Source organism: Anopheles coustani, chromosome 3 (assembly GCF_943734705.1).
Source record: "Anopheles coustani chromosome 3, idAnoCousDA_361_x.2, whole genome shotgun sequence".
NCBI classification, from domain to species: domain Eukaryota; kingdom Metazoa; phylum Arthropoda; class Insecta; order Diptera; family Culicidae; genus Anopheles; species Anopheles coustani.
Window position 1 is genome coordinate 32,663,121 of NC_071288.1, and position 15,128 is coordinate 32,678,248.

General features: G+C 44.6%; 3 protein-coding genes across 3 annotated transcripts; 1 reads left to right on the top strand and 2 right to left on the bottom strand.

Annotated features, from left to right (window-relative positions):
• Positions 1-8,221: 8,221 nt before the first annotated feature.
• Positions 8,222-8,956, bottom strand: LOC131259474 (uncharacterized). Its single transcript, XM_058260979.1, has 2 exons — positions 8,454-8,956; positions 8,222-8,372 (listed from the first exon to the last, which is right to left on the bottom strand). Exons 1-2 carry the CDS (start codon positions 8,954-8,956, stop codon positions 8,222-8,224), a joined length of 654 nt encoding a protein of 217 aa, XP_058116962.1.
• Positions 8,957-9,618: 662 nt separating this feature from the next.
• LOC131259485 (uncharacterized) lies at positions 9,619-10,280 on the bottom strand. Its single transcript, XM_058260991.1, has 2 exons — positions 9,832-10,280; positions 9,619-9,760 (listed from the first exon to the last, which is right to left on the bottom strand). Exons 1-2 carry the CDS (start codon positions 10,278-10,280, stop codon positions 9,619-9,621), a joined length of 591 nt encoding a protein of 196 aa, XP_058116974.1.
• A 2,093-nt stretch (positions 10,281-12,373) lies between these two features.
• LOC131259495 (proclotting enzyme-like) lies at positions 12,374-13,752 on the top strand. Its single transcript, XM_058261003.1, has 2 exons — positions 12,374-12,652; positions 12,721-13,752. The coding sequence occupies exons 1-2, from the start codon at positions 12,374-12,376 to the stop codon at positions 13,750-13,752; spliced, it is 1,311 nt and encodes a 436-aa protein (XP_058116986.1).
• Positions 13,753-15,128: the final 1,376 nt, after the last annotated feature.

Sequence of the window (15,128 nt, forward strand, 5' to 3'; positions counted from 1 at the left end):
CCTGCAACGGAGCTAGGAACAAGGTAGGCATGAAAAAGAACCGACCTGAACCGACGCAGGACGACGCTATGCAAGTTGTGCAGTTTGTATTCATTTCACTTAACGTTACAAAGTGGACCCTTGTACCGTAAACGGAGCTGGGCGCGCGCTTGTTGAGCCTTTTGCTTTCCCATTCCGAGAAGTGCTTGTAGATTTATGCTACGACGATCGCGAGGATGGATGGATGGTTCGGAATAGGTATTCACCACAAACCCCATCTCGGTTAGGCGGGCGGGAATGAAGACCTTGAAATAATTGTGAACGCCACTTCAGTCGAGAGCAAAACGGTTATTGCTGATGATTCTTTTCAATCAAATCATTTTTCTTACCCTCCCCCCCAACTTTGTCCGGTACTTTACCTCCTTCAATGTTTCCACCACGAAAGTCCACTGATAATGGTTGGATGAAAAACATTCATCCCACCGACCGGTGCGGCTTGTGGGAAGGAAGCTAAACATAGCGGTTTGTAACCCCCCGAGGCCGGGTAATCTCCACCCATTATCAACCATTCGGGAGGTTAGAAAACAGCAGCCTAGTCCCGTCGAACAAACTCTCTCACACGGTTACGTGTTCATCCACTTGAGCCGACCGCGGGGGTTATTATTCTTCCAAAACCCTTTCGCCGAAGAATGATCGAACGAGCGAGAAACGGAACGGTTTGTGTAGCGATTCGTACCACCATTTGCTTAGCTTCTTTCATTCCAGCAGGACTGGCTTTCCACGGGAAGCAACCGAATGTTTTGAGGTGCACTTCGACGGAAATCATTCCAACGCATATGCAAACGCTCATTAGCACCTTCGGTTTTCGTTTTAGTCACGAAGCGGCTGACCGACGCTGTTGCACGGAGCCAAGGAACATGCAATATTGTGTGGTCAACAATTTCCAATCACCGCTTTGTTCCGCACAGAACGTGTCTAAGCAGTAAAAAATGTTTCCACAGGCATCGAGATGGATGATCTTTCAAAAGTAGCTGTTCTATGTAATCGAGGCTTGTTTGCCACAACCACATCCTGGGAAAGAAAAATGCGACGGAATAAATGAAACCATAAAACACACTAAAAGCAAGAAGAGGAGTATTTCTATGCAGTTGTTAAATAAAAAATCCCTCATTGCACAATATTCGTGATTTGGTTACAACAAGCTTCATTTCGATCGGTCTGGTACAACATAAATTATAGCATCGGTTACTTTTGACACTGTTTCTTTATAAACGATAAGCAATTTAAAAAAAAAAACATAATAATAATAATTTCGGAAGCAAAGAAAAAGCATTCAATAATAAGACATATCTTATTAGAACTATTAATAGAAAACTATTAAGACAAATGTTAATACAGCACCAAAGCAACTGATTTTTAAGGGAATTAAAAACGAATTGTGTTGTGGAGCGTTCAAAGCCAAAATTATTATAGCAACGCAGAAATTAATCACTAAGTGTATTAAGTGTAATTAAAAAGTGTTGTAATGAACCATTTCTACAGTAAATATCGTTTATCAATGCTGGTTTGACGTACAGAATGCGTTTAGCAGTTAATGATAAAGGAAAGTTTTAATCTCTTGAAAGGGCACTAAGATGAAACATTCAAATAGCTGTTTTAATTTTCATTGATACCTTCCGGCCTTCCCAGTGCAAGCGCAAACATACAAAAGGGTGGCCTGAAGGCTTTTTTTCGGTTGGTTAAAAAATCGTCCATCAACGTCGGCCAAAACATGAAATGCCACTCTAACGGTGGAGACGTTCTTGGCCAAGGACGAATCCGGAAAGGCTTTAAATAAAAGCCACCAGGAAAAAAAAAGACACACGCTTTCCCTGAAAGTGTACCGAAGACGTCTCCACACGATCACGGGGCGATACAGCAGACCGGAGAAGGCTCGCGTAATTACGGCGCAGCATAAGACTGCGACACAAGATTCCCCTCAGGGCAGCCAGGAGGACTAGCCGAAAAAAAAACAAATGCTTCGGAGATGCTGCCATTCATCATACGATCGGGGATCCATCTAAAAAAGGGGGTTTCACTGGAAAGTTGGTAGGAAACTGTAAGAGAGTGAGGGAGGGAGGGAGGGAGGAAGGGGGGAAGAACCTAAACGAAAACGATCCTCCACTCGGAGGACGGTGTACTTCTCCTCCTCACAGCCTCCCTTCGGATAGGTGGCACGATCACGTTTTGTGTAGCTTTTTCTTAATATTCTTCATTTTTCATCATTTACTTCTCAGGCGACCCCACGAGAACTTCCCTGGAAGCAAAGACCCTTCTTCTAAAGCTTGCCATTTAAAATAAAAAAAAACACCCCACTGGTCCCAAACGGAGACGAGCAAGCAAGGAGGGGATGCGAAGCACCACAAAGATGTCTCGAAATAATTCGTATTCCAATGAAACATCGCTTCGGAAGGAAAAGAAAAAAACACATACATAATTTGGGAAGAGTTCAACTCACGCAACACGCGGAACTCCAGAATTCGCACTCGACCGCCGACGAAAAGGGCAAAGCCGGTGGCGCACGAAAACAAAAGAAGAAAACCGGTACCAATTCCCCGCGGCCTGCGGCATGAGGCCCACGAAACGAGGCACATGCCACAGCAGCCGGTTCTGGAAGTAATTATTCGAAAACGGATTCGTCAAACTACGAGCGGAGGCAAGTGGAGCCGTTTTTGTCCTCTCTTTTCCCTTCACAACCTTTGGCAGGGATGCTGTTCGCTTGAAGGTCGTTGCCGACCCGTTGAAACGGTTCCGGATCTGCTCGCTTTTCAACACGTTCGATCTATGTCGAATGCCTCCAGCGATGATATGACAAGCGAAGCTCAGCTAGACCCGCATAAAATGTACCACCACATTTGGCTCAGGTGGTTGCGCATTAGGCCGCTGGTAGATACTTTTGGCAATCGAATAGAGCTTAACTCGAGAACCTGTGCTCAAGGTCATGAGCCGAAGGATGGCCTTCAAAAATTACCGCAGTTTTGCTTTTCATTTTGCTGTACAGCATCACCCCAGGATTGTTGTGTCATCTTTACCTGTCATAGGGTAAAAATTACAAATTTTATCAATTTTTCTTTGAAAGTTCTTTTATATGTTAGCAATCTCTTCATGTCTCATTAGAGTAGAGAAAAAGCTCATTTTATATATGATTTTATTATGTTTGAAAAACGAGTCAGTATTGTACGTTGATATGCCAAACAAATTGAAAAAAATATCCTTAACTTAATGTTTAAAATCTAATTGTGACTTGTGCGTTTCCTTCTGGCTAGCTTGAAGCAGTAACCTTATTCCAGGCTAACTTTACCATCAATTTTGTATTATCACAATCAACATTTCCAAGTCCTATATTGGTAATTAAAATTACGTTTTTTACTTATTTTAACGATAACTTGATTCCACGTTCTTAATTTGTCGAAAGTTCTTTCAAAATGACTGCAGCCTCGTTAGAGCTGAATAAAAACATAAATTAGTTTGTTTCTACAACGAACAGTTACTTACCTTGAACAAGTAGCATTGGATAAATTAGTACAAAATAAGAACTTTAATACTTTATTCTATGCAAAACGTCATTTGGTTAATTGAAATCGTATTTGACAAACAACAAGGAAGTTGGTATCAGATGTGGTAAAATTTACTCCACCACCGTTTATTTAATCGTTCGCCAGCGCCGAATCCAAAAAGGGTAATTTGCGTCACTTGCGATTTTTGTGCAAACAACCCTCGCCAAGCCACAATGGTGTCAATTTAATCTCATACGACCTAACATCGGTTGGCTAAATTATGCATGGGTAAAGCACGCAAAAAAAAACCCCCCATTCCAATTTCCCGATGATGCCGCATCTTCTAGCGAACGCGTCCTTCCAAAAGATTTCCAATCAATAGCGTCGGAAAGAAACCGCGGAACTCGCGAAATGGCGCGAAAAGTAAACAAAAGAAGCACGTCGTTGGGTCGACGTGGATTTTCTGAGTTTTGTTTGCCTTCTCGTGCGCTGTTTTCACGCATATAGCCATGCTTGGCGTGGTATTCTTTACCCGACTGCGGAACGGTCTTAGCTTTATGAATTTCAGCTTCCCTCCACGGGAAGGAGGCAGCATATTTTAACTCATCTGTTTCATCGCCCCAAAACGCGTGGTTCGGAATTACCCGCGATCGATCGAATTGGATCGTTTTGCAGCCCGTTTCCACACAAAGTAAGTAATGGAAAGGAAAGGGTCAATCGGTTCCTGTGCGATGTAAAGCTACGTCCAACGTGCCTCTTTATTGTGTACTCTTGGTGAAACCGTCTCGGAGCGATCGTCAGGAAACCTGAAACCTTCTGCAGACTCTCGTCCTTTCCAGCGAACCGCTCCATGGTACGGGGGATACTCCGGCCCCAAAGACGGGGAGGGAGAAAAAATGGCAACACGACAGAAAACGGGTTTGTATGTTTGTTTAAAATTTGGTCACGTTGCTCCGGGCGAATGCGGCACGATCGGGCGGGATCGCGATATATCGTCCGAGTGTGCGCGTCTTCGCCCGGAGCGTCGAAAACCGACTTACCCCAAGACGGCGAGATTCTGTCTCGAACGACCATCCCGGAGCCCGGTTCTCCCGGTTTGCAGAACCCATCGATCGAGGCGTCGTCCCGATTTCGGTCGGCCGCGTATTGAAACACGTCGTCAAATCTGTGCACCCTGCAAGTGCTGGGTGTCGCATTTGCTTCGGGTTGCACATTTCGGGCCGGAATGTAAACATGCCGGGGACACATTAAAGTAAGTGTATGAAAACATGGATTTGCAAAGCGGTGCGACGGTCTGGAGGGGAGTGGGAAAACGCTGGGGAGCCGAACTGGCGACCGAGGGCCGGAACGAGTTTTTAATCAAAATGTATCAAAATGTAACCACTTACAAGGCACCGGTTCATGCTCGTTTGGTCCCGCGAGTGACAACTGTTAACATGCGGCGATTAATTTTATAAACGACAGTAACGGACATGCTCCATTTGGTGTCGGTTAAACCGTTTACAGTTTGGTACGGACTTGTCGCTAATTTGGCAGGCATTGAACAGACTTGCACCATTTTATCGATTGCATATTTGTAAAAATAGTTCTAGTTTATAAATGCAAGGTATCCACTTTTCGACCCTATCTTAACACAACAAATTAATTTTGCCATATCGAAAATGTTTGTACAAGTGGCCAACATTTGCATTCCATGCCGTTGATGCCGTAACACCCGTTTATGGTACACTCTGGCATGTTCGGGGCAATTTTATTTATTTAAATTATACACTAACCGTCACGAAAGTTGTACGGAAAATGAAACAAATTATCATAAACGCGCTCCAAACATGGAGATGGTGTCATAAAGAGTTTTGAACCCCAGCTCACAACGCCCGATCGCCCAAGAAACTGCAAAAGAACACTTTCGAACATTTGCCGGTCTTCGACTTCGGTTCAGCAAACTTCTTGCTAACCTCAGCACAAACTCGTATTTGTAACCCGGTGGTTCTGCAGTAAAAATCGGAAAAAAAGAAAATATCGTCAAAGAAACCGATACTCCTTGGCAAGCGCACAAAATTATTTGCATACAAATCGCAAATCCAGTTTCGCCATCCAAGCGCGGGTTTTCCATTAGCGCACCGCGTGCCATATGCCTTGCCAGCAAACACATGGTTTTATTTTTCTGCACAACTGCTGAGCCCTAGCGCTTTATAGACCCCCTTCCCTCGCGGCAGGTTAAAGTTGAACCATGTTGAACTAACTTACCCTTTTACCCTGATCGGCGTACGATAGATACGAAGCGACGCGTCGTTTCACGTTATCTACACCTAAAAAGGTACTCAGTGCTGTTTGATAGAATTGGTTTACAAACAACAAGATCACTTCTCGGGTGTCAACACTACCGGCCGAAACGGGTTGATAAGCACGTCGAGAAAAAAAAATGCTTCCACTGACACTTGTCTTCCCTCTCGGTGCGACAATTAATGCCGTTATTCAGACACATTCACTGATTTCATTTTGATTTCTATACCAATTCATCTCCAGCTGGCGCCTTCCGCGGAATCGAACAATGAATTCCAAGCGGGGGGAGCTATAACAATAAACGTCACTTCACGCAGCAGCTTTTTAAAAACGCTTCTTCTTCTTCACTGCGATGTGATTTAAAGTTACGAGAGATTACACTTTCGGTCACAACTTTATTCCGACTTTCGTGCCACTGTGTTGTTTTGTTTATTTGATGCTTCAATTACCCGTTTTGTTAATTCGATGCAACATTGAACTACGAGCCGATTTAGGAGTCGACAAGCCGAACCGCACACTTCACCGAACCGTTCGGTGCGACGACGGAGTAAAGACTGACGCGAAAGATTAAAATTTACCACACGCAAGCAGCACTGCACGTACGTGGAGAACCGATGCCTCGCGTGGTCGCGCCTTTTCCTGTGTATGTGCCATCGGGCATCTCGAGTGTTGTGCTCAGGGGTGAGCAACCTATTGCTTCGTTCGCTTCAGGGGTTGGCGCACGCGCTGCAACAGATTGAAGAAAAAGTATCTTATGTTTGGCGAAAAATAGGAATTTGAGACGAACTTTTGAAGATAAATAAAGGAATAATCCCCAATGAGCCACCCTCTTCGTCACATTGTCGCCATAATTTTCCCCGGTTGCGCCGGAAAGTATTCAATGGGTGGCACATAAATTTAGTTCGAATATTTGAATCGTTATATGGCCGGTAAAAGCAGGAACGATTTGAACTAAACGGTTAAACTAAAAAAGATGGACAACATGAAACAATTGGTTCAATCGAAAAAAATGAGTTGAGTTGTACGGACGCCAAAGTGTTAAATACCGTATTTTTCGTGTATAACGACCACTCAAAAAAAATATTCAATGTTTATGAAAAAAGTTGAAACAATATTTTTTTCCTAATTTTTATCAGTTGTAACAATTTTATACGTGTTTTAACCTCCACTCTATGGTCGAATCGAAAAATTACTACCCGTGTATAACGACCCCCTCAACCGGACTTTGATCAGTTTTGAACCAAAAGAGGGTCGTTATACACGGAAAAATACGGTACAATTAGGATTACGAACCGGTACACGGTTCGCCACCGCTGCTGTAAACAAACGTACAGCACACTCTAGCGACCAAATACATGCACAAGCAGTTGGTAAAACACCAACACACTCTCGGCATGAACTCTTTTTTTCCTGCACAGCAGTCGATCGTTTTTTTTATTGCTTATCGTAGAGCAGCGTTTACTCGGACGGGTTGAATGCCGCGGTTTACAACCTCACGTGTACCCGGAACAGAAACAACCCCTTCAAGTGATCAATATGTGTGTGTGTGTGTGTGTGTTGTAGATGATCTGATGCTGTGGGGTGAGCGCTGGCAACGACCGCGGAATACGCAATCGTGTGTCGCGGTACCGCCGGTATTCCTTTTTTTTTGTCTTTACGAGAAACCGGTTTTGTTTACCTTTTCACCGCGATCACCATTGTTACGGTGCGTGTGTGTGTGACGGGAAGCGTGGGTTTGTGGTTGTGGGCGTAGGTGCCAACAAACCATACCGCGAAGATCATCGCGCAACGCATCTTTCTCTTTCTCACTCTATGTATGATCATTGCTCCAGCTTGATTTCTATAGCAATGCAATTGAATTGCCGGCTATTGGAAAATTGTTAAAATATTTTCGAAAAGGCTGTTTTGTTCTTTATTGAATTTTTAAGTGTGCATATAAAAAATCTTCATTTGGTACTAACGGCAATAATTCAGAACGTTTAAAACCGAAAAGTAGAAGTTATAAAACTTGTCATCATTGCTATTCCGAGAGAAGGAACGACATCCACCGCCCGTTGTGTTTTATTTCGAAGCTACGTGCTATAGTAAAATTATACAATTGATCGTATTCACTTTATATGTGCAGCTTGTTACTTGTGTTGTGATCCTCAGCACACAAAAACCCTTGAGCTTAGTTTCGAGACATACTAACCACGAGACTTACTAATATTTTTGTTTTATTTCTTTTTAATATACTACTCTGAATAAAGATTTCCACATACGGACAGTTTAAATTTCATTTCATATCAAACGTTAAAAAGATCGTAGATCATTTTCCATGTAAGCTCAAATGAAATCTAAACCATGTGATGAGAACAAACATGCTTTGGTGAAATTAATCTCACACAACGTTAACCGCTAGATGACTAATTACTTAGGAGCTACTATATAGCATCATTGCTGATCAAGCTAATCATATCGAGCAGCCCGTGCCCGAGTGGACACTCCGAGTACATCCGCATGCAATCGACGCCATTGGCACCGTACTTATGAGCCATCGTATACTCGCTGTCCAGCTGATCTGTCTCGTACGGTCTGTGCAACGGAATAGACCAACAGAGAAACACATGTCATAAAGAAAAAGACACCAAACTGCACAATGATCGGGCGACTTACGTGAAGATGACTTCGATCAGCTCACCAATCAATCCGTTGTGGCCCAGAGGGGCCTCGGCCACCTCGCAGATCGTACGCAACAGGCACGTGCGACCGTTGCGATTCCAGCCTTTCAGCAGTTTTTCCACCAGTTCGTACATCTGCTTCCGGCTCGTGTCGGTGTACTCGCTGTTGGCGCGATTCTTGAAGATCGTTTCCGGCCGTGGGAAAATGATCGTCGGCAGGATGCGATAGTTGGACTGAATGTTCACCGACAGGTTGAGGAGGCGCACCAGCGTATGGTGAAATCGGATCGGAGCCAGAAAGCCGAACACCATCTTCGCAACGCCACCGTTCACCGGGTAGTTCAGGATCCAGCGTTTCGCACGCTGCGCCAACGCTCGCTGAACGGGGCTATCGGTGGAGTTGGATCCCGACGCGTCCACAACGGTTGCCACGATCAGCAAAAGCGCGTACGTACCAGCTAGGAGTACCTTCGAATGGTTACGCCCAGGGCATGCCATGATGCCGATGTGCGCGTAGCGTCGTAAGAAAAGGAACTGGTCGCTCACTTTGGGGCAATTTCCCGAAACGCTCCAAAAATCGGTTCTTTCGGGGTGCTAATTGGACGAATTGGTTCAACGTTTGCCCACGTTACTGGAGCGCATCTTAAAACAAAAGCAGCCAGATACTTCAGGCGATCAATATCGATGATTCTAGGTCACACTTATGAAAACGTGCTTCCCATCAACACATTCGATTGGTTTACGAACATGTAGCTGGAGAGGTTCTACAAGCTCTATAACCTGAACGGTAGTGGCCTAACGAACCTCCATCCGTAACCGCCCACGAAGTTCGCCAAACTGATATAAATGTATATGCCTTCGTGTATGTCATCTTTCCACTATAGCTTAAGCCTACCATGCCTCATGTGTCATTCAACATTTACAGTGCGGTGAGGCTACACATGGGTGAGGTCGACCCTACCCCAACCACAAACGCAGATTTTTAATTGAATCATTCTTTAAACATTCCACTTGTTCATATTGCCAACATATGGCTAAACCGGCATTAGTTTTATAATATGCGAAATTTGAAACCTTAATTTTTTTAGGTCACATTAAAAACGTTTCAGGTCACATCTAACAATACATAAATCCTGTTTTAAAAAGCACAATATAACATTCTACAATGTCGTCGTTGATATGCGATCCAACAAACCGTAACCCCAAGGGCAACCGGAAAATACTCGCTCGCAGGCCACGCCATTCTCTCCGTACTTCCGTGCCAGCAGAAACTCGGGTGGAAGTACATCGATCTCCTGTGGCCTAAAATGAAGAATATAACACTGAACATGGTGAAAATGTTTGAACATAGAGCATCATATATCCCAGCTTACGTTAATATCACATCCAGCAGTTCCCCAACCAAACCATTATGGCTTAAAGGAGCATCGGCCACTTCGCACACAGTTCGTAAGAGACACTCGCGGGCTTTGCGATCGGCTCCCAAGGATAATCGCAGCAGCTTTTCCAGTACCCGATAGATCTGCGCTCGGCTTGTGCGATCCGTATATTTGTCCAGAGCTCGATTCTTAAAGATCGACTCAGGATGCGGAAAGATGAGTTCCGGAGTAATCACGTAGTTGGCTTGTACGTTAACTCCGCAGTTGAGACTACGCGGCAAAGGATGCATAAAACGGACCGGGGCCAGAAACCCCAGAATAAGCTTCGCAATGCCTCCGCTGACCGGGTAACTAATGAACCGACGTGTTCGTTCCAGCAAAAGCGTAGAGTTATCTCGGGCCACAAATGCATTTTTATCAACGGTACTGCCAGTTACGCACATAACCAACAACAACACCAGGAAAAGAGCACGAGCAGTCCAAGACAGGTTCATTTTCCCGCGAAACTGTTTGGTAAATCAACAGTGAATCACTCGTTGAAGAGATGCTCCGTTTTGCACGACTCTACGACAACTTGCGGACTGACAATTACCGATGCGTTCAAATCATTTTACATCCAGACTCACAGCAGAAGGTTTGCACCTGCTGCAAAGAGCGATTTAAGGTATGGAAAAAGAAAAACGCAAAGTGTTGATGTTTGTTAATTAGACTTAGTACATAATTGGAACATATTAAACGACGACGTACTCCAGAATGGTTAAGGAACGCTGCACAGATAGTGTCCCCCACTCGTGGGGTTACCCCTGTTGGCCAGCTGCGGGAGGTGATTGTTGTCTCTTCCTTTTAGCGTACGTTTAGTTGCGAGGACTGATTCATTCAGTTGTCCACACCAGGCGTACCTGTGACATCTCAATATTTGCAAATTGAAGGTGGAAAGTGTGCCAGCATCGATGCTACAGCTGGAACCTGAAAAAAGATAAGCACCCGAACCAATAAGCTTTTGAAAAATAAGTTCTTTTTGTATTCATCAGCTAGGCTGGTACAACTTTTTAAATTAATTACCTTAGCAGCCATAATTAATTTATTTCGTTTTTAATGATTAAATTAATTTATCAAACTTAATCATATTTTTTCTTTAATGCTGGACAAATTCAGCGTAGACCGCTGCTGCAGTATAACACTTTGCATACAAAATTAGTAAACAAGCTGGAATCGATTTTGTGCAACCGAAAAATGCAATGAATTACAATCAGTTACTATGTTGTATTAATTTTAATAACACTATAAAGTATCAGTTTCATTATTTCCGGTTTTAGTATGAAACACACAATTTAAAAAAAAATCAAATTGAAAACTAGTTCAAAAGTGCAAAGGGCTATCCATGATACCTTGCATAAAACATTGCGTACAAACTTGTTCAGAAGGAAACAAGGAATTCAAATTTTGAACTGAACTATATTAGAAAATAAAATAAATGCATTGCAAAAATCTGTAATATGTAAATTAAGTGCGAGTCTTAAGATGAGCTCTGACACTATCTCGATGCATTGAGCAAATAAAATGTATATGAAAATTGATGTGCGATATTCTTTTATACCATATCACACATAAAAATGTCTGAAAAGCTTCCGTTGTGTTTTGACAGGCAAACTAGAGCATTTGGTAATCAATAAAGTAAGAGGCATACATTAAAAAACGGATAACTAATGTTAAAATGCATGGGAAGTTTGCAGTGAAGGTTGTAACCGAAAAGCCTTCCCATTTAATAGCAATTATATTCTTCTGATGGTTGACTTTATGAACCGCAACTTCGAGACTAGTTAGCATAAATATCGCTCCCGAATACGACATATTATCACCTCCCAAACTGCTTTACATCCAAATGTCCCTTTTAGCCCTGATCTCCTAGCGATATCGCACCCTCCGCTTCTCTTCCAGACTTGTTGCAGTATGTTGTTGTTTTTTTTGTGAATGAATAAAAATTTCTTTTCCACAGCCCTCATCAGCAGCCTGTCGTCACTGGTGTTCCATTAGCATAACTCCAACACTTGCGCTCGGCGCTACCCTAAACAAACCCGTTATCAACGGCTTACCCTTGGAACAGAGAGTGCCGGCGATAGAGCCGGTGCCAGTGTAGACGAGAAGGCCACCTCGCAAAAGGCAAAAGATTTGGCCTCATTTCGCGCGCGGATATAACTTTAGAAGAAGAATTGTTACGATCCAGTGAAGATCGCGAGCAGCTCGGCAGCGTTTTTTGGCACCCGGCTTCGCTCTCTCTATCGTCGTGCACAGCTCTATCGCTGTTCCTATATCTGTTTTTCTCACTCGCTCTCCCTGTTGCTTGCGTTTGGATCGGTTGGCTTCTCCGACCCAAATCATCCCACGCAGTGCCGATAAGTGAAGCCCGAGGCGCGTTTGATAGTACACCACGCCAATAGCGACACTAGTTGCGTTTACTGCCAAAGTTGGTTGGCATCACTCGAGAAGCAGGGCTCAGTTTAGTGCGGTGTTCGCTGGAAGTTGCGTCTCGTCCAGTATGATTTCCAGACTTTGTGTGGCTCTGGGGTGGATCGTGCTGGTCCTTTTGGTTCTTCCACCGGTTAGAGGACTAAGTGTTCCTCGGGGGAACTTCGGTAATTCCCTCGGTGATGTACCGCAATCGATTGCTGAAGACAAAGATGATTTAGACGGAGGACTTCGAGGTGAGCAGAAACCGGTACGGGTTAGCTATGGGGAGCGGAAGTTGCGTAGGAACCATAAGCATCTCGATCTGAACGAGCTCTCGCGTAAACGACGTGCGCCGCAAGCAGCAGAGGTATGTAATGTCGGACTTCCATTCTATAGACAAAAACCAATTCCTTACTTTCCTCGTTCTGTTGCTAGAAAGCGACCAAGAAAGGCAAAGAGTGTCGCACACGATCCGGCGAAAAGGGACATTGCACCAATGTTCAGGGTTGCACCGGGCCGGAGCTGAAAAACAGCATCTGGTCGATCCTGCAGGATCTTTGTGTAGTGGAGGGATTATCTATCGGCGTCTGCTGTCCGGAGGTGGTGGTCGATGGAAACGGACCGGAGTTCTCAGCCCGACTTCCGGCTCGAGCTGACTCCTACGACGACGTCGACGGTCTTGGTGACGATGGTCCGAAAGGTCGTGATGGCACAGTCCGACCAGAAGAGCGCGGCTGCGGTATCTCCACCAAGCAGTTGTCGAAAATATCCGGCGGTAATCCAGCCGACCCGAACGAGTGGCCTTGGATGGTATCGTTGGTGATGTCGAAAGCGTCGTTCTGTGGCGGGGCGCTGATTACCGACCGACACGTGCTAACCGCTGCCCACTGCCTCATGAACCTGAAGATAAACCAATTCGTCGTGCGTCTTGGGGAGTACGATTTCAAGCAGTCCAACGAGACGCGCTACCGGGATTTCCGTGTTTCGGAGATTCGCGTCCACTCGCAGTTCGATCAGGTGAGCTACGAGAATGACATCGCGATGTTGAAGCTGATCCAACCGTCGTTCTTCAACTCGTACATCTGGCCGATCTGTATGCCCCCGCTGGACGACAGCTGGGCTGGCTATGAGGCGGTCGTCACTGGCTGGGGGACGCAGTTCTTCGGTGGCCCGAACTCGCCGATCCTCATGGAGGTGAAGATACCGATCTGGTCGAACGAGCAATGTCAGGATGTGTACGTCAACCGTGTCTACAATACGACCATGTGCGCCGGTGACTACGCTGGCGGGAAGGACTCGTGCCAGGGCGATAGTGGTGGGCCACTGATGATCCAGCTGCCGAACCGACGCTGGGCCGTGGTCGGCGTCGTGTCCTGGGGCATTCGCTGCGGTGAGGCAAGTCATCCCGGAATCTACACGCGCGTCAGTTCGTACGTCCGATGGATCATCGAGAATGCCGTGTTCTAATTCTATCCGATTAGAATTGCTTCGGAGCTCACTGGAAGAAAACGTTAGCGAAAGAAACTTGCAAGAATCAGTAGTGTAACCGAGAATACATTCGAGCAAAATTAAACATGCGTTCAACAGTTAACACAGACTACAAATACTTGCAAAAAGAAATTGTAAGATTTTCTCGAATGAGTCTACATAAAATAAATCGTTAGCTGGCATAACTACATGAACTGTTTTGTTTAGATGTTTCCTTTCCAATCTCGAGACAAAGGAATTATGATTGGAAACTTGATTGGACGCATTTAAAGAGTGCTTTCTTAATGTTCTGATTAGGTGCCATTCGATGATGATGATTTTAAATGTATTTCTTTTTGCGATGAGATGCCTTCAAATGAAGTTCATTATTATCAAAGATATTCCTTTTCACAGTAGCGTTTTCACACAACTTGTTTATAAGTTTAAGTGTTGTAAATTCATACCCTAAGTTTTGCTTTATGTAAAGCTTGCCGGCTGTTCTCAAATTATCAATCGTCACCAGAACCATTATCCTTTCCGCGATGTAAATTGGGCGATGATTGAAAACAAAAATCAAACAAACGTGAAAAATCGCTCCCCGTGGGTGTCATGTTGTCTTGGCCTACACCCCACAGGCTTAGACATGAGCTGCTTATGATGGCGGGTAGTGAAAGGGCCAAAGTTTAGCTCCAGTTTAGTGCCCGAAATGTATCACACCTACAACACGCGATCTATGCCAATCGAACGAAGCGAGCTTTCCATTTCCATGAACGTGCAAGATGAATAAGGGTAACAAAACCAACCCTCCAGCTGCATAAATTGACACCTAAACTCATGGCTACGGACCATAAATGAGGGAGAAAAAGCGGACCCCATTTTAGCACCACACCCGAAACAAAACATCCAAATCTCCAAACTATCGATTGAAATGTTGCACGTGATTTGTTTGGTGTGCAGCAAAAACGGTTTCATTTCCCTCGGACACCACTGGTTAGTCATCTTCACCACACGGTGGATAAATAAAAACAATTTGCATCGAGCGATGTGTGAAAGGCCGGAGTTTTATTATCACCCGACCGTCGGAAGGTTAGCCCGAAGCGTGACGGAATCCCATTAAGATTTTCCCTGCACGCGTGAGGGAAAGCTTCCCTCCATAAGAACTATCGTAAATGGACATCTAAATTGCTTCGTTTGACGTCCACCTGTGCTTCAAGGTGAGCATGATTAAATTCCACCACGAGATGCACGCAGAAGACATCAAGCCCACGTGGAAAACTGGTTCACGGTGTAAATTGTTTGTAAACGCCCATGCTTTTTCCCGTGCTTTCCTAGTTTCTAGTGAAGAAGACTCAAAACCAAACACGAGTGCCAAGGGA